General features: G+C 43.2%; 1 protein-coding gene across 4 annotated transcripts in view; it reads right to left on the bottom strand.

Annotated features, from left to right (window-relative positions):
* LOC137150809 (protein LYRIC-like) overlaps positions 1–18,241 on the bottom strand; it is a 62,565-nt gene that overhangs the window by 12,560 nt on the left and 31,764 nt on the right. For 3 of the 4 annotated variants that reach the window (XR_010919067.1, XR_010919068.1, XM_067544863.1), the window contains exons 3-7: positions 17,558–17,651; positions 15,236–15,304; positions 12,422–12,661; positions 9,800–9,874; positions 7,809–7,904 (exon numbers count right to left, since the gene is read on the bottom strand). Coding sequence is in view for 2 of the 4 variants with exons in the window: in XM_067544863.1 (XP_067400964.1) it covers positions 7,809–7,904; positions 9,800–9,874; positions 12,422–12,661; positions 15,236–15,304; positions 17,558–17,651 (574 nt within the window). In the remaining 2 variants the exon portion in view is untranslated. Of the gene's footprint in view, positions 1–6,809; positions 6,934–7,808; positions 7,905–9,799; positions 9,875–12,421; positions 12,662–15,235; positions 15,305–17,557; positions 17,652–18,241 lie in introns of those variants that run through there. The other variant, XM_067544864.1, reaches the window with a different exon arrangement.

Here is an 18,241-nt window from a genome sequence, read left to right as displayed (position 1 = left end):
CATCTCCCTTTTCTATCAATTCTGTTTCTCATAGCTGCAAACAAGGAGAAGTAAAAGCAGCATCATGATCCAGATTTTAAAAGTTATTCAGGTGCCTAAAGATACATGTAGGAGCCTACTGGGTTTTTCAAAAGCACCTAACTCCCAATGATTTCAATTCACTCTAATGGGAGTTAGGTGCCTAATATGTTTAGGCACCTTTGAAAATCCCCCTTGGCAATTATCTGAAAATGTAGGTGCCTGAAACTTTGAAAATCTGGCCCTATATGTGCCAGCTCTTCACAGACTATCAATAAGTGGTCCACCAACCATTCTGAGAATCATTGTGCTAGTGATCAAAAACAAGGCAAGCAAAACTGACTAGTTTAATTTCTTTGTTCAAGCTGAGTGAAGGGCAAAAGGCAAACAACCAGCATGAAATTGTGAAAGGTCTGTTTGATTCTTTTTTAGAAGTCTTTCTATTCTAAAAATTTCAGACCTTATCTTAACAGAGAAAAGGATTTTTAAAATATGAAAGAAAACTTTTAATCTATCACGACTCCTGAAAAATCAACCAATTTAGATAAGACCTGATCTGGCAGAAAAAATTTCTTCAAACTGAAAAGGCATCGGCACCAAAACCCTGCTACTAGTGATAAAAGAAAAATTTTCCAAAAGGTTGCATTGTCCAACTTGATGCCAATTTAATATAATGATAATAAACCTATTGCTCAACTATTCTGTATTTAAAAACGTCCTCGACACTCACAAATGTATTTTCTTCATCAAAAGGAAAGAAACATTTTCTAATACACAGTCTTACAAAAAGTCAATTTAAGTATATATAATTTGGGTAAATAAACAAATCTAGAATAGATGAAGGCAAAGGTCCAAATGAATGATCTAGACGGAGATAGGAATAGATTATCATAAATTGTGAATATGAGACAGCCATTCTGTATAGCTACACTTAACTTTGCCTGCTGTATTACTTACTGAACTATGAGTGAATACCAGTGTGAGGAAAACGTCTGGTGGAGTGAAAGTAAGAATGAATATACCATAAGGAGCATGTATTATAAACCATCATTTTAATAGTAATGGATTAACTCAGGCCCTGGTCCTGCAAATACCCATCCACTTGCAGTGGTGTACCAAGGAGGGTCAGGGGGGCCAGGCCCCTGGGTGCTGGACTGCGGGGGGGCGCTGGGCTGGCCCTTCACAATGTCTCCCGTCCCCAGGCCAGGGGGTAAGGCCACCCTGTCTAAGCCGGTGACGCTGCGGGGCTGGAGCAGTGGATAAGTGCAGGGGCGGAGGGGGGCGGGAAGGGGTGCCAGGTTGACCCTTCATGATGATGGGGGGCGCAGAAGGCTGAGGGGCAGCTGCTCCCGCTCCTGTGCCTCCCCCCTCCGCCCCCGTGCATCTTAGAAGGCCAACCGCCTCTCCCCAGGCCAGGGAATAAGGTCGCCCCGTCCAAGCTGCGGGGCTGGGGCAGGAGAGACGGGCATCGCGCTGTGGGTAAGTGCAGAAAGGGGAGAGAGGCGGTGGCGTGCGGGAAGGGGAGGGAGGCTTCACCCCCCACAGGTGCAGACCTCTCCCCGTCCCCAGGTCAACTGCTGGGCGGCACCAGGACCCCTCCTGCCCTGTGGCGGGAGGGGGTAAGCGTGAGGTAGGGGGGTGCAAATTCAAGCTTGGCCCCCCCGGCGCCGGATACCCATGGTACACCACTGCCCACTTGCTTAACTTTAAGCATGTGTGTAATCCCAATGACTCACTTCCCTGTTGGAACTATGGATATGCTTAAAGCTAAGCATGTAGTAAGTTTTTGCAGGATCAGAGTCTTAGTGACACAGTTATTACTATTATTTACCTCAACATCACTATTCTCAAAGCTATTATATCATAAGTTGAATTTAAACAACTCAGAATAAACTGAATTTCATTATAAAAATCTTCATAACTTGATGGATTTTACAGGGGGAAAAAGAATTAAATGTACTTATTCTACAGCTTTGGTTTAAGACCCTTTCAGTTTTACTGTACATTTACCTTCTAGCTGCATTAAACCCTCCTGCAATAGCATCAGAAACATTACTTAGTAAACAACCAATGTTGTTAGGTCTGCAACTGTACCACCTTGGGCCATCTCTCAGAAGCTAAAGAAGGTAAAGCTGGCCTGGTCAATGGTTCAATGGGAGACTTCCAAAAAAACCAAGGTATTTCTACAGGAAAAAATCTGGTGATTAAGCAGGTAGTTGTGATGGGGTTCAGGGGTACAATCCAGGCCAGTGAAAGTTTGTGTCATCACTTGTCCTGCAACCTGGAGTGCCTCAAATGTTTTGCTACTGTAACTTCCTGCCTGGGATGTTCACAGCCAGCCTACAAGCATGCAGCTCACACCCTGAGTGTGTATATATAACTGCAGCCCTAGTCCAGCAACTCTTTCCGCAGCAGCCTCCCAGCAACACACCACAGTCACACTCTGGCCTCCAGTAGCCTTGGTTACAACCAGTAAGGTAACCCCACCAACACACTCCCAATCTCAAATTTCCACAAAACCACATGCTCTGCAATGTCCAGCTCTCTCCTGGACGGTTCAGAGAAATGATACGGTCCATTTGTTCCTCTAAAGACACAAAACTCACAGATTTTCACATTGACTGGAGTGAATATTCACTTTAATTCAAACACAGCACTGTTGGTTTTGATTAATAGTAAAACAAGTTTATTAACAAAAGGAGACAGAATATTAAGTGAGTTTAAGTATAAGAGATAAAGTGAAAACATGCATCTAAAAGTCTAAAAATTAATCTAGGAAGTTACAATCTTTGCCTAAGCAGGTTTCTCACCTATATTCAGTTTCCAGAAACTTCAACCCCCTTTGGTTGAAGAATCCATCTTTCTCAGCTTGTAAAAGCTCTGTTCCCTTGTGTCTGTCTAGTGATGGATGCCAAAGGTGGCTTCTGTCCTTGCTTATATTTCCCAAAATTCAATGACTTTGTTTCAAGAGACAGGATGATCTCATGCTGTTCTTCCCTTCCTGTGGGCTTCCCATCCTCCTGTATGTAAATAATCCTTCCATTGTTTTGATTCCACCATGCATAATTTACATAGAAGATAGGTAAATAGCTGCCTTCTCTCCTGTCTGGGAAGGAACCTGTTTGTCCCTATTTGGCCATAGACTTTAAAACATCATATCATTAAGTATCCACATTTCCTCACAGTGTTAATACATACATTTCACAATATTAATTTCCAGCGTGTCATTAGCTTTCAGAAAAGACCTCACCTCTGTACACTTTTATAATATAGTATTATTGTATACAATCAGTTGCTTCAATTGCTTATCGCTTGGGGTTCAGTCCCTCTGTCTCTATAAACCAGTAAACCTTGCAGTGTATTCTTTTATAGGTTACCCCTGAAAGTAAAGCTTATTCAAGTTGTGAGGAAGGGGACATGAAGTCTGATGGGAAGGAAGCGCCACGCTCTTTCCTCTCCCACTTGTGTTTGCTGAAATGCAAATTGTTCTGTTTCCTGCCATCTCCTCCCCCTGCTATCTTGCTGGACCTGTTTATTGCTTATATGTAAATATGGACCTTCGTTATCTTTGCCTGAAGATCAGGCTAGTCAGAGGATCAAATACACATTCCTTTGTCTAAGTAGACCTGTTTTACCAGTTCCCCCTGACACGCCTGGTTTATATACACTTTAGTCATAAATCTATCACATATCCATAACTCTCAATACTCACCACATACACACATGATGCAAGAATATTAATACTCAGTGAGTTATTAATTTTCAAATGATACCTCAGAGGGCATATTTTGTACAGAAATTATTACAATTCTGTTTAGGATGTGAATACAAGGGCGCTTAGTGTCCCAGCAGTATGCTTCCCTCTGGGTCAGTAATGAATCAATTCCCTGTGGCACTGGAGGATACTGTGCAGCTGAAGGTGCTGTCTTTTGGATATTATGTAAGACCAAGCTCCTGATGAGCCATTGTGGTCATTAAAAAATCCTTTGGCCATTTTCACAAGAGCAGTGCCATTAACTGTGACGTTCTGGCTTGTTCCAGTTTGGTTAATTACTGCTATCTACCCATATCTTCCTGCAGTTTCAGGTGGACACAGCAGTATTCTTTACTTTCTGTCCTAAACTATTGTTCAGAGTTACTGTTAAAGAGCATAAACATGCCATTTGGAGAGCATTTCAGTGCTAACTGAAGTGATTTCTATACATACTGTGTGATTTGTTAAGTGCTTGAAGATCCTTCAGGATTGCTGTATACATAAGGTATTATAAACATTATCAGAGGTTATTGATTCTACAGTGAGCAGGAAGCTGTTCCGATCTCGAGTAACAAAAGCCCAACTTTTACTTTCCTGTTACTTTACCACGGCAAGAGGGCACTTAGCTACCCTCCAGGCTGGCAGGCAGAAGAAGTAATGAGAGATGGAGTGGGAGAAAAAGTACCTAACAGGCAGGGAACAGAAGCAGTGGGATCTGGTGGATAGATGGGGGGAGCCAGAGAGGATGCCGCTTGTCTACCCTAATAGATGGGAAGAGGGGTCGTAGTGCTGAATAGGTGGAATGTAAAGATGTAGCTGGATGAAGTGGCAAGATAAGAGTTGCAACACACTGGGTGCACGACAACCCTTTTATGAGGGAAACTGATTCTGATGTGTCACTATAGCGTTTCAGGAAAGAGTTTAAAAATATTACACTCTACAGGCTAGAGACGGCTGCTTTTGACCCTATGTAACCAGGGTCTCTTCTCCTCCAGGTGTCCAACTTGTTCCTGTGAGACCCAAGGGGAGCACCTTGATCTGGTGAAACACAACCCTCAGTGTAGCTGGAGTGACTGCACTGCCAATCCATTGCAGTCAGTCCTTATGTGGCTGCTGCATAATACCTGCTATGGGAAGGGGGCTGTATTATAGTGAGTGTAGAAGTTTTCCTGCTAGGACGACAAAACCAAGTACCAAAGAACATTGACTTGGAGAGCAACTAGCATCTATTTAGTGCAGGCAAGAAATTCCCATCTAAGATTTACTTATAAGTGTTACAGATGAAAAGGTTTCACTATAAATGTCTGAACTGGTGTCAGCCAGATAGAAGGTTCCTTTGAAATTATTTGCTACATGTGAAAGTCATAGGTGAATCCCAGACTGGAGACTTTTTCTTAGTTTGAATGGATTCTGGTTATTCCCTTGACACGAAATAATTAAAATGCAGTTTGACTTCACTGCAGAATGAAGACAGCAAGTCACGAGAAACAGTGGTAGCCTACAGGTTCTGAGGAAATCCATCTTTAGCACACAAGATAGTTTTAATAAGCTATGTCTCCAATAAAAAGATAAACCGCATGACAATAAAAAATGCTATATTTACTTAGTAGAATGTTTTATATTCTCCAGAGTCATCTTGCCAGATGAGCTGTCACACTGACTGTAGTTTGGACTTAAGTCTCAACCCTCCCCATCGCCTGTGAAGTAGATCATTATTATTATGATGGATAAACTGGAGCAGAGAGGGTGATTTGCCCATGAGTCAGTGACAGAGTTAAGAATAGAGCCTCAGGCTCATGACTCTAGTCCCTTGCTCTAATCACTATGAAGTCCGATCAAAATAATTGCTAGAGAAATGAAAAAGAACTGATTGAATGTATACACCTGGATGTCTAGCACTAGTAACATCCTGTGCTCTTCAAATGTTAGTGACATTCCCCTTCATTCTGCTATCTGATCAAACTGTGCCGTGCACATTAAAAATAGTAATAATAATAATAATACATTACAAAAAACTACTACTGTGTGCAGAATACCTTCCATTTCCTCTCTCAATTAAAATGTGTCTGCACAGAAAATAGCAACAGCTGCTGAGTTTGTTGCTATATATTCAAGCTGTCAGTTAAACTTGATGTTATTCCATGGAAGCAGAGATGCTATTCTTTGGAAGGGGAGCTCTGCTTCCCTATCCAACTGGGAATCAAATACAAAATGCTGAAACTGTAGCATATGCCAATAAAATACAACGAAATACCAATGGAAGTGCCACCTATGCTGCCATCCTCCTTCATGTAGCTCATGTGTAGCCAGAACTATGCTCAGAAAGTTATAGTGTGCAGTGGCTGGCACTTCTAAACAGCTCCATCAAGATAAATAAACAGAGTGTTATGGACTGGGAACGCTTGTTTTTCTTTAATAAAATATGTTATTTATTAAATCTTGTGACAGGCAAGCTGTTGTGTCTGTTCCAGAATCTTAATTAGTGCTGGGCAGAAATAGAAAGATGACAGCAGATAACATCTTCTTCCTCTATTCAGTCAATCATTCTGGATTCATCTTTAGTTAGGATGACCATAATAGTTAAAGATGGAGGAGATCATGAGTCCATCTTCCATGCAGTAGCAGGACAGAGTCTCCCAACAGCAGAAGTATAATTAGATACTCCACTGGATCTTAGCCAAAAGGAGAAGAGAAGAAGCTACCAGATACCCTTACCACTTGTGCCAACCTCACCTTTCAAGATACAGATAGGTCTTTTCCAGAGGTTCTATATTCAAACACTATCCAGTAGAAAACTTTGGTTGAAATCCTGGCTCCAATGAAGTCAATGGGTATTTTCCTACTGACTTCAATGGGGTCCAGGATTTCACCCCTTATGTTTTAAAGAACACTAACAGGGTCCCACATTTAGGTTCTGGTTTTTAAAAGCTGTTTTTTAACAGAAGTTTTCATATTAATTTTTTAATGAATTTTTTATAAAAATATTAATGAAACCATTTCCCCCCAAACATACCAGCATTGTGCTAGTGCATGGGAACCAAGATGTGAAATCAACTACATGGTGTCCACTTTAGTTTCGCCATCTAAGTTGAATGAAGTGAGAAAAGTAAACATAATACATAAAGTACTTCGATCACAATGGTCCCTTCTGGATTTGGAATCTATGAAATAGTAAAAAGCAAATCTAATGTTAACTTGTTTTTAATTTTAATAACCTATGCTGATTAGTATCACATTTTTAAAATACAGAAATCATATCAACAGTGTCCCTTTAACACTGTGGTTTAAACAAACAAAAGTGAAAAAACCCTCAAAATTCATGCTGACATTCTATTATTAAAACAAATCTTTAAAGAGATACTGTCAAGTCACATTTACTCCCAAATTTAGGTTTTGCAAAACCCAAGTTTTTATGAAATAAAAATGTTTCTGCGAATTTTAAAAAAATTCAGCAGAAACTTAAAAACAAAGAGATGAACAATTCCCTGGAGTGTCTGCAACCCAAACACTGCAGCACTATGCTAGAGCATAAGAACCTGGAAAAGAAATTGATTAGAAATGTACTGTAACTAAAGTAAAACTGAGTAGTCTATTTACGTTGTTCAAGGGGATAGAAGTGCACAAAGTAAACAACAAGGATAAATGCTAAAAAGTACATTTGATTTTTAACTTAATTTAGTTTTTAAAAACTAAGGTGTTATTTATTAAAGAAGCAAGAAGGAACTTTTAAATAATAATTGACCATATTATTAACCATTGACCAGATTTTTGGAGGTGTAAAGCATTTGTAGTTCCTACTGATTTCAGCTGGAGTTGAGGGTGCTCAGTACCTAGGGTAAAATTCAGATGGGACCTGATTTTCCAGACTGCAAACTAAATCCTGCTTGCCTTCCTCAAGCAAAGAGTCTCACTGACCAAAAGATACTTGGTAGATGGTCTCTTATTTTTTATGCTCAAACACAAAGGCAAAAAGAAACCTACTCTTATCTCTTCATAGACAAACAAACAAATCAATGAATCAGAAAACTGAACATACACTGCCCAAGCCATGCATCGTCCACTGTGAGGAAGGATAAGTTGGCATTCCAATATTTGGAGGGGCTGTCTTGAGATGATTTACTCTTCAGATTACCTGAATAGAAACAAATACGCCTTTTAATAAAAAACAATCACTTAAGTATATTCACATTGTTAAGGCCAATTAATCCTTTCCTGAACAGCACAGCTGTGGCATTATGTAATTTAAGCTGCAAAAATTTATTTATGTTGCTCATAATACTGAATTTATTAAAAAAGGCTGGACAAGGACAGTACATGATTAAATTACGATCAGAATATCCCTCTGAACAGTGATTGAACATGTATTGTCCATAGATGTAATCTGTTTTGCTGGCAAATGATTTTTAGGGATGTCAAACTGGAGTTTCAGTTTGTATGGAACAAAGACCTGATCCATTATACACCTGGTATAAAGCCAGATCCAACTCCCTCTTCAGGTCAATGGAAAGACTCCTACTGACTTGAAAGAGAGTTGATTCAGGCCCTTAGTTATCTCTTTTTACATGTAATGAAAAGTAGGTCAGAGAAAAAGCTCACAGAAAAAAGGAAGCCAAAGCTTTTCTTGATGATTATTTGCAAATAATTGAAACAGCAGAGTTCACTCATACAAGTGCTGAGCAACTCCTTATAGCACATCAAACCTTTAAGCTACTTGTATTATGGATTAGCTCTTCTCATAATATTTTTTCTTGCTTATTCTTCTTCATGTCCAAGAATATGATTTGTATAGGTTTCTGTGGCTTTTTTCCCCCAACCTTCCCCTAAATATTTGTTTTGTTTGTGCAGTTCTGTTCTATAGCAGCTTGACTTTTTCATGCACTCACTAATGCAGATGAGAGCAATGATTTTTGTCTGTATAGTGGTGTCTATTATGAGATGCTTCAGACTACTGGTTACTGTAAAATTGGAAAATATATGATTGAATAAGTTGTACACTGTACATATATATCTGAAATGTCTTACCATGGAGCAGAATTACATAAATCATATATGTTGACCTGTGCAAGCCAAAATAATGTATGTATATATGTTTTCATTTAACATTTCCTAAATGTTTAGGACCAGATTCTGCATTCCTTGTGCATCCAAAACTCCTGTTGAAGTCAATGGGAGATTCTGGTGTGCAAAAAATGTAAGACCAGTCTTGTCAAAATATTCTAATGGGCAATTCAGGAATATGAACCGCACATCCACCTTTTCGCTCATCGGTATTACATAGCATAAATCAGTGTCATGCTGTCTACTGTGACACTGCTTCAACCCAGCATCTCTTAGGGCCTCTGTAGTCAAAAGAAGAGGCACAGACAAATATAGGTGAGACTAGAGAATACACAGATGAAGCTGAAGGGGAATGGGAGAGACCAAGAAAGACTACCTCTCTCCCCACAGTTGCAATCAGCAGAGGCTCTCTCAAGCTGAAATTCCCTAAATGTAGAAAAGGAGCATGCTGCTGGCAAGGTGTTCTCCACACGGGCCCCTCAACTTTAACTCCTGGTCCTTCTCCGTTGGTCTGAAATAGCCTGAATTTGTTAGCTTCAGAACATATTGCAAAGCCCAACTTTTTATGGGGGATTATGGGGAAAGAGTTTAGTAGCGGAGCAATATCTGAGGAGGGTAGGGTGCTTCCTCGTTATTTGATCTAAAGTGCAGTTACTTATTGCTCAGTATGGTGGAATTTGCTAGTCTCTATGTTTAGATGTGTTTCTTAAGATAACTGGTAAGGGCGCATCTCAAGTTTTAAAGTCATACCAGGATGACACAAAAGTTAGGACTGTGTTCAAGGAAATACACTGAAGTCAGTCACTGAAAGGTTGGAGCATTGGATTTCAAATGTGAACAAGGCGTGAGAGAAAACACTGAAATATAGCTAACGGTGGGGAGCATTTAAGGGTCTGAATATTTGGGGATGTGGGTGATGGAAAACTCATGAGGAAGTGAATAAAAAGTGTCCACAGAAAGACCACTCACTTAACTCCATGGACAGCTCTGGTAAAGTCCCAAAGGTCACAGGATAAGCTTTTACTTCTGCAACATCCCATGTTCCTGGATTAAAAAACAAAACCAAACCCAAACAGGGCATTCAGAATGTGTGTATGTGGCTTCAAACACACACATTCCGAATGTATCTGCTAATCTTGTTCTTTACAAATTTCATTCTCTCTCCACTCCAACTCTGTGGAGAATGCTGCTGCTGGGAGGACAAGCAAGTTGGAAAACTTAGGATATGTCTACACTGCAACCTGAGCGGTGACTGCAGCATAGGTGGACATACCCATACTAGCTTTATCTGCGCTAGTCTGGCTAAAAATAGCAGTGTAGACGTGACAGCATTGGCTTCGGCATAGACTGTGCAAGCACGCTGGGATCCTAGATAAGTACTTGCATTGCTAGTCTATGCTGAAGCCTGTACCGCCACGTCTACACTGCTGTTTTTAGCCATGCTAGCACGGGTAAAGCCTATGCTGCAGTCACAGCTCGGACTGCAGTGCAGACATACCCTAAGTCTGGAGGAAGTTTACATCTTCTTCTGACCCCCTCAAAGTGCATGTTACACCGATTTAGACTCATTCTAGACTTACTCAGATTTGAACTCTCACCGACTTACATGCATGCAACCCTCCTTACATATCAGCTGGGAATTTGACACCCTGAATTGAAGGGAGTATGAAATGGTGTTAATACACATACATCCCTCCCGAGGGGGCCAATGAAAGGAATGGAGCAAGGAAAGTAACTGACACTGAAAATTAAAGTAGGGTAACCACTTTCTGGCTTATGAGTGTGTGGGTTGTATCAACATCCCTTTCATATTAGTACATCTTTTAAGCAAGTTTAATGGACTGTGAGTGTAAAGGAGTCTTAAGTTATATTATCTTACATCTCTGGCCTGTTGTGTTACTGCAGACAAGTCATAGAATCATAGAATCATAGAATATTAGAGTTGGAAGGGACCTCAGGAGGTCATCTAGTCCAACCCCCCACTCAAAGCAGGACCAACCTCAGCTATATCATCCCAACCAGGGCTTTGTCAAGCCTCAGCTTAAAAACCTCTAAGGATGGAGATTCCACCACCTCCCTAGGTAACCCATTCCAATGCTTCACCACCCTCCTAGTAAAAAACGTTTTCCTAATGTCCAACCTAGACCTCCCGCCCTGCAACTTGAGACCGTTGCTCCTTGTTCTGTCATCTGCCACCACCGAGAACAGCCTAGCCCCATCCTCCCTGGAACCCCCTTTCAGGTAGTTAAGCCGCTATCAAATCCCCCCTCACTCTTCTCTTTTGCAGACTAAACAAGCCCAGTTCCCTCAGCCTCTCCTCATAAGTCCTGTGCTCCAGCCCCTAATCATTTTGGTTGCCCTCCGCTGCACTCTCTCCAAATTGTCCACATCTTTTTTGTAGTGGGGGGCCCAAAACTGGACACAGTATTCTAAATGCGGCCTCACCAATGCCGAATAGAGGGGAATAATCACTTCCCGTGACCTGCTGGCAATGCCCCTCCTAATGCAGCCCAATATGCCATTAGCCTTCTTGACAACCAGGGCACACTGCTGACTCATATCCAGCTTTTTATCCACCGTTACCCCCAGGTCCTTTTCTGCAGAGCTGCTGCCGAGCTCGTCGGTCCCCAGTCTATAGCTGTGCATGGGATTCTTCCTTCCTAAGTGGAGGACTCTGCACTTGTCCTTGTTGAACCTCATTAGATTTCTTTTGGCCCAATCCTCCAGTTTGTTTAGGTCACTCTGTATCCTATCCCTACCCTCCAGGGTATCTACCACTCCCCCCAGCTTACTGCCTAGTGTATAATTCAATCCAAGAGGATTGACTTTAAAGAAAATCAGATACTGATTTGATCTGAGTAGACTTTAAAAGAATAACCATAAAAAGAGGTACCACCTATAGCAAACCTACCTTTGTTTTATTTTGCAACTTTCTTATCACACACTCTCAGAACTTAGGAAGAGAAACAAAAGATACTAAATGCCAAACTTTCAGTCTTCCCTTACTATTATTTGTTACACAGTAGCGGCTGCAAACCACAACGAATAGGAGGGCCCTACTGTGCTAGGCACTGTACAAATGTGGTGAAAGACAGTCCCTGCTCAGAAGCCAAACCAATGGCGAGAGAGGAAACAGATGAGAAGAGAAGTGACTTGTCTAATCTGACACAGCAGCTCAGTGGCAGATAGGAATAGAATCCAGGTCTCCTGAGTCCCAGTCCCAGTCCAGTGCCCTACACACTGGATCATGCTGCCTCTTGACTAGGCCTTGACTTTTACAGGCTCAGTTTTGCACCTGCAGTTTAGGTCAGGTAGAAGACTAACTGATTTGCATCTGCAATTTGCCTCTGCCAAAATGGAAGGCAACATCTAGAAATCCGTCCCCAAGTTTGGATACAGACAGACTCCCTCCACAGACGCCCCCCTTCCCCCCATTTTTGGTACTTTCCCTTAGTCCTAGAGAAAAAGTCTAGTGTCAACACCGTTCAATGAACAGGCTGAAAGAAAAGACAGGTTAACAGAAATAGCTGAATGTTCCCCTACCCAAAGTCTGGCACTTCTGTGGTGAGCTGGTTTAATGGGGGCACTCACCTACATTGGAAAAAACATCCTCTTCAGACCGTGAGGGCTCAGATTCTTCTCTTGCGGCTTCTGGGTTCCTTACAGCGGCCCCACAGTCTGTCTTTGTCCCTGACTCACTGAGAGCTCCCTTTCCACTACTGCTGATGTCCTCCGTCCCACTCACAGAGTGTGGCCAACAGGTTCCTTTCCCATCCCCATCACAGACTGCTTCAACCATCGAGGTATGGGGTGACACTCTGCTAGGGTTTTCTTGAAAACAAACATTTAAAATGGATTTTTTTTTAAAAATAGGGTTGGGACTTTGTACAATATAAACAAAAATGTAAGGCATGATCCAAAGTCAATGGAAAGACACCCTTTGACTTCCCTAAGGACGTGATTCAAAGCCCATTGAACATATTTACACATGCATTAGCAAAAAGACAGAGCCCCATACTCTGGGGGTGGCAGAAGCTGAGAGCACTGTGAATATAGCACACATTCAGCCCATGTGAGAAAGGAAGGCATTACAGAGCTCAACAGGGAGCATTTCAGGAGATTAAGAAACAACATCAGAGGAATCTTGTCTATTTTTTCTTGGCTGGAAGGATGACTCAAAGTCTTGAAGGTACAGATGGGAGCACAGTGTGTTAAAGGAAGGGAACTTCAGGTTTCCTTCCCGCATATGGAGCACCAGTCATCGGAAAAGAAAAATAAACATAATTTGTTGGAAATTTTCAGGACTGCCAGAGAAATGAGCACTGGAAGGACATTTATTAAGATGATGATGATGATGATGAAGAAGATTTCATCGCACCTTTCATCCAAAGGACTTCCAAAGCATGCCACAGACTTAACCTAAGAGTAAGCACCTCCCTGGTTCTTTGTGTGGGGAGAAGGGGCCATAAGTGATCCTAACCCCACCTCTACACAGCTTATGCAGCTGCTGCTGCTGCCTCCCTGCTGTGAAACAGCAAACACCACTCAGCAGGGTTAGGACCTGTTTCATTGCTTCGTACATTTTAATGCCAAAAGGGATCAGTATGATCATCTAATCTAACCTCCTGCATAACTCAAGCTACTGAATTTCACCCAGTTAACGTGTGGCTGAATTAGGACTGGTACCGGCTTAGCACGCTGACCCCAACCAGGCAGAGCACCTAAGCACATGCTTAACTTCAAGCATGCAAGTCACCGTGAAGTAAACAGAGCTACTCACGTGAGTAAAGTTAAGCATGTGGCCTACATGCTTTGCTGGACTGCAGCCAGAGTGCTCAGCACCTCACAAGATGGAGCCCCGACAGCAGACCTTTCGTAAGAACAGCCAGTTTGGATTTAAAGATTCCAAGTGATGGCGAGAGTACATACATTTCATGACCTTGCTTTCACATAGCAGAGTTCTAAGACCATCATTAGTATAAGTGCATATGTCCGTCCTACATAAGTCCATGGAAAGCACTGTGAGATCACCAGAGGAGAGATGCTGTGAGTGCAAAGTGTTATTTAATGAGCACTGGTAATGGTTCAGGTTCAGATTCTGGCATGGGTATTTTTAGTAGAAGTCAGGGACAGGTGAGAGGCAATAAACAAAGCCCGTGACCTGTCCCTGACTATTACTAAAAATACCCGAGGGGGGGAGGGAACAGAGCTGCCGGAGATTGCACCTGCTCCACTGCTGCTCCCGCGGCAGGAGCTGACACCGCTGCTCCAAACCCAGGGGGGGCTGACCCAACCCCATCGCTGCTTCGGAAGGCCGGGGGCTGCTGCTCTGGCAGGCCTTGTTCCAGAAGCTGCTGCTCTGGCAGCCCTGGGGCTGACAACTGCTCCAGCCCTGCCCCAGAAGAAGTCACGGCAGTGGCGTACCGATGGGGGGGATGAGAGGAGGCCATGCCCCTGGGGGCCAGCCGGGGGGGCACCAGCTGGGCCCTCAGAGGAGGAGGAGCCGCCCCCTGCCACCAGGGGCCACCAGGCTTTGACATTCCCAGAGGCCACGCCAACCCCAACTTAGGCCTGCCAGCAGTTGAAGGCGCCTGCTGTGGGGGAAGCAAACGTCCTCCCAGCTCCTCTGTCCCTGTGCTGCGCGCAACTGGGGACCGTGGGGACCAGGGGCCAGGCAGCCAACTAACAGTGGGGCTCTGGGGCGCAGCCCGTCACACCCGTCCCTCCCTCCCCACCTGCTGCAGGGTGGCCCAGCGGCATCTGCCCCTGTCACTCCCGCTCCCCACCATCCCCACAGCAGGGGGGAGTGGGGGAGAGTGGGAAATGGGCCCGCAGACCCCTCCCCAGTGGGGCACTGCCACCAACAGGAGAAGGGGGGGGGTGGTATAAATGCAAGTACTGGCCCCCCAGAGCCAGAGACTCATGGTACGCCACTGAGTCACAGAGGTCACGGAATCCATCACCTCCAGGACAGAATCATATCCTTAGTGTAATGGGGTGTCTCCCTTTTTATAGCTGCAAAAGAAATAACAGCATAACCCATTTTGAAGGAGGCAATTATATAGGTTGTATAAATCAACCGTCACATACAATATTTTTGTGAAATTATACAAGCACAATAGGTCTGCATGATGATCTAACTGCTGCAGAGCTCTTCTGTTTTTAAAGTCCTGAGGATATCTTTGTGGGCTTCCATGAAAGCATGGGGTAAAAGCTGAAGCTCCAGAATTCTGTCTTTTCCTTAGCAAATGGCCTGTTATGGGAAATTTTTACTGTAGAATCGCAAACTGACAAGGAAACTAGCAGGCAGTTGAGGGGTAAGGTAGGTTCTAGGACAGAAAAAGGGTGAGAGGCCCAGCTAGAATATACATTGTACATGCATATAAATATATGTTCGGGGTTTACCTTTTTGTTTCAGCCGTTCTTTCCTTAAGTGTCTCTTTTCTCGGCTACTGATCTTGGTCTGCCAAACACCTACAACAGAGAACAAAGTTAATCATTTCCATGCCACTAGTTGCTATGAGCAAATGAGAAATTTCCTGTACGACCCATATTGTTTGCAAGGCAAAGAAAAGGAAATACTCTCATGAACATGTTATCCAGTGCTGATTATAAAATTGATGTTGCAACAGTCTTGGTAATGGCCAAACAAACATACAAAACACAATTACTGCAGTTAGTATCATGCACAATCCTAGGTATCATAAGCATTGGAACATGCCCATCCTGTGACACCTTGGACTCTCAGAAACTCAGGCTACAATATATAAGTACTCTATACTACAGTACAGTCTGTTATATGGGCTGACTGATGTATCTTCACATAATTTACTGTCCTTTATGTAAGTCAAACCACGACACCCCTTTCCTCAGGGAAGATGTCACAGCAGAGTGCCAAGTGCCCTGGATGCTTGATAATTGCTTTGGATGGCAGTGTTAATGATAACATTAACAAAGAAAAAGGGCATTATTTTACTGCTGTCTCAGTTGTCTTGTCAATTAATCTGACTCATAGCTTGGAGCCATCAGACAGAAGCCCCTGAACTGAGCTCTGTGGAAGAAATTATTTACTTAAGCTGTGTCTACACTATCACTTTTGTTGGTACAACTTATGTCACTCAGGGGTGGGGAAAAAAACCCCCTTTGAGCGACATAACTTAGACTGACAGAAGTGCCAGTGTGGACAGCGCTATGTTAGAAGGAGAGCTTCTCCCACCGACATAGCTACCACGATCGTTGAGGGTGGTCGGCATAGAGCAGCTACACGAGAGATCTTACAGTAGTGCATCTGCATCCATACAGCTCTGCTGCTTTAAGCTCTCTAGTGTAGACACAGCCTTCATATTTGGATATAACACTAATTCTTATTTAGTTTTCTAACCTAGTCCCTGACTAGCTCATTAGACCCACTTGGGGAGATAGTCCCTCACGGGATTGACTGTCCACATGCAATCACCCTGGTACATATTAAGCCAAATTCTGTTCTGACTTATCCCTGTGCAATCCCTGTTAAGTGAACAGGCCTGGCACAAGCTGTCAATCAAGACTGAATCTGACCCTTTGATTTTGCTGAGCCCCTCACCTCTTCCAGGATGTCTCTGCACTGTGGATGGAATAGTTCATATCTGCTCAGGCTGACAAACAATAAAAGTCTGTTTGAATGACGTGCTTGAAATTTGCTATTTTTTCTTCTACACTCCAAGGAATGACTGTTTGATATTAACACACGGGGCAATGAAAAGGATTCAAACCCAGTGACGACCACAGTAATCACATTATAATCTTTTAAACCCAGAAAAGATCAGGCTCTGTAATTTTCAAAATGTTCTGGAGAAAAGAATACAAGGTATTTCCCAATGAAATTGCAGCTAACAGACCTTCGCTGGTCTCTGCTGAATCCTCTGGGAGCTCCCAGTTCCTATATGCCTTCTGCACAGATCAGTTTGTACCCACAGGTTTCTACTATGCTTTTATCACTCTGGCCATACTGCGCTGCCACTCTGAGGGGCCTCAAGCATGAGCCCAGTAAAAAGGCAGTGTGGGAGATAAAAGCCAAGTTGTGTCACTGCTGTAGAGGCCAGAAGGAAATGCAGATAGGGCAAGATCCAAAGGCAGGACACTGTTATTCCCCTTGAACTATGCCTCTAAGAATAAGCACAGTTCCTCGCTGTCTGTTTTGCCATGCTGCCAGCCCCACTTCCATGAACGGGCCACTTGGGGTTTGTCCGCACTGCAATGAAAAACTTGCGGCTAGCCCGTGCCAGCTGATTTGGGCTCATGGGGCTCGGGCTGCGGGGCTGTTTCACTGCAGTGTAGACTTTTGGGTTCGGGCTGGAGCCCGGTCTGTAGGACCCTGCAACGTGGGAGGGTCCCAGAGCTTGGACAGCAGCCAGAAGTCTACACTGAAATGAAAAAGCCCCACAGCCCAAGTCGGCTGGCACACGCCAGCTGGGGGTGTCTACTCACAGTGCAGACATACCCTTAGGGGAGCAGCAGCCTGAAAGATGCATGATTAGCAGAGCCCTCTCTTCCCTTCTGTGTGGTCAGAGGTGGGAAGAGAGAGGCTAGTCCAAAGACATCTGTCAAACTTGCAATTCCTTTGTAATGTTATCGTTTTAAATACCAAACGGCACCTGTTCTGTCCTCTCCTATGAAGAAGTTTCATCACTATAATTCTCACTTCTTTCTGACAATACAAATCTGCTGAGTGATCTGCACATTCATTACCTTCCTCTTCCTCCTGCAACTTGTCTTTCTCACCAGAGACGTGGTCTTTTGATGCCTCCTTTTCTGAACAGTGGGTCTTCTTCTTTTTCTTAGACTACAAAATACATATAAATACATTTCTCAGCCAGAAGTTTATTAGAGAGAAGAGAGGATGAGACTGAGTGAGGGCTTTCACGACTAAGGTCCTCATCTTGCAGTGAGCCCACATGGAGTCCCGCTGAAGTCAATGGGACTCCACATGGATGCAGGGGCTTGCCCAGGTACAGGTTTTTGTAGGATCAAGGGAAATGACCCTATTGCAAACTCCAGAGAGCTGAATATTATATTCTCTGTACTCCAAAATGAGATTCATCTGCAAAGTTAGAACTCAGGCATTCTAATTTAGATGCCTGCTGTATAATGATAATTAGTTCTCTTTGACTTCAAAGCACTTTACAAACAGTAATTATTCCTCAGAACAATGAGGTAGGAAATACACACTATCTACCCTCTATAAATTGGGGAAACTAAGGCAGAGAAGACCAAGCCACATGGATGTTTAGAATTTGGCACTACAAAGAGAGGTCTGATTTTCAAATGTACTGAGCACCCAGAGTTTTCACTGACTTGAATGAGAGTTGCAGGTGGTCAGAATCTCTGAAAAGCAGGCCACTTTCCTGGAGGTGCCTAAATATGAATTTGTGA

The sequence above is a fragment of the Emydura macquarii genome, unplaced genomic scaffold (genome assembly GCF_026122565.2).
Source record: "Emydura macquarii macquarii isolate MOO-44397 ecotype Brisbane River unplaced genomic scaffold, CSIRO-AGI_Emac_v2 contig_1027, whole genome shotgun sequence".
In the NCBI taxonomy this organism is placed as follows: domain Eukaryota; kingdom Metazoa; phylum Chordata; order Testudines; family Chelidae; genus Emydura; species Emydura macquarii.
The sequence above is the reverse complement of the archived record's forward strand: the minus strand, read 5'-3'. Positions and strand labels throughout refer to the sequence as shown.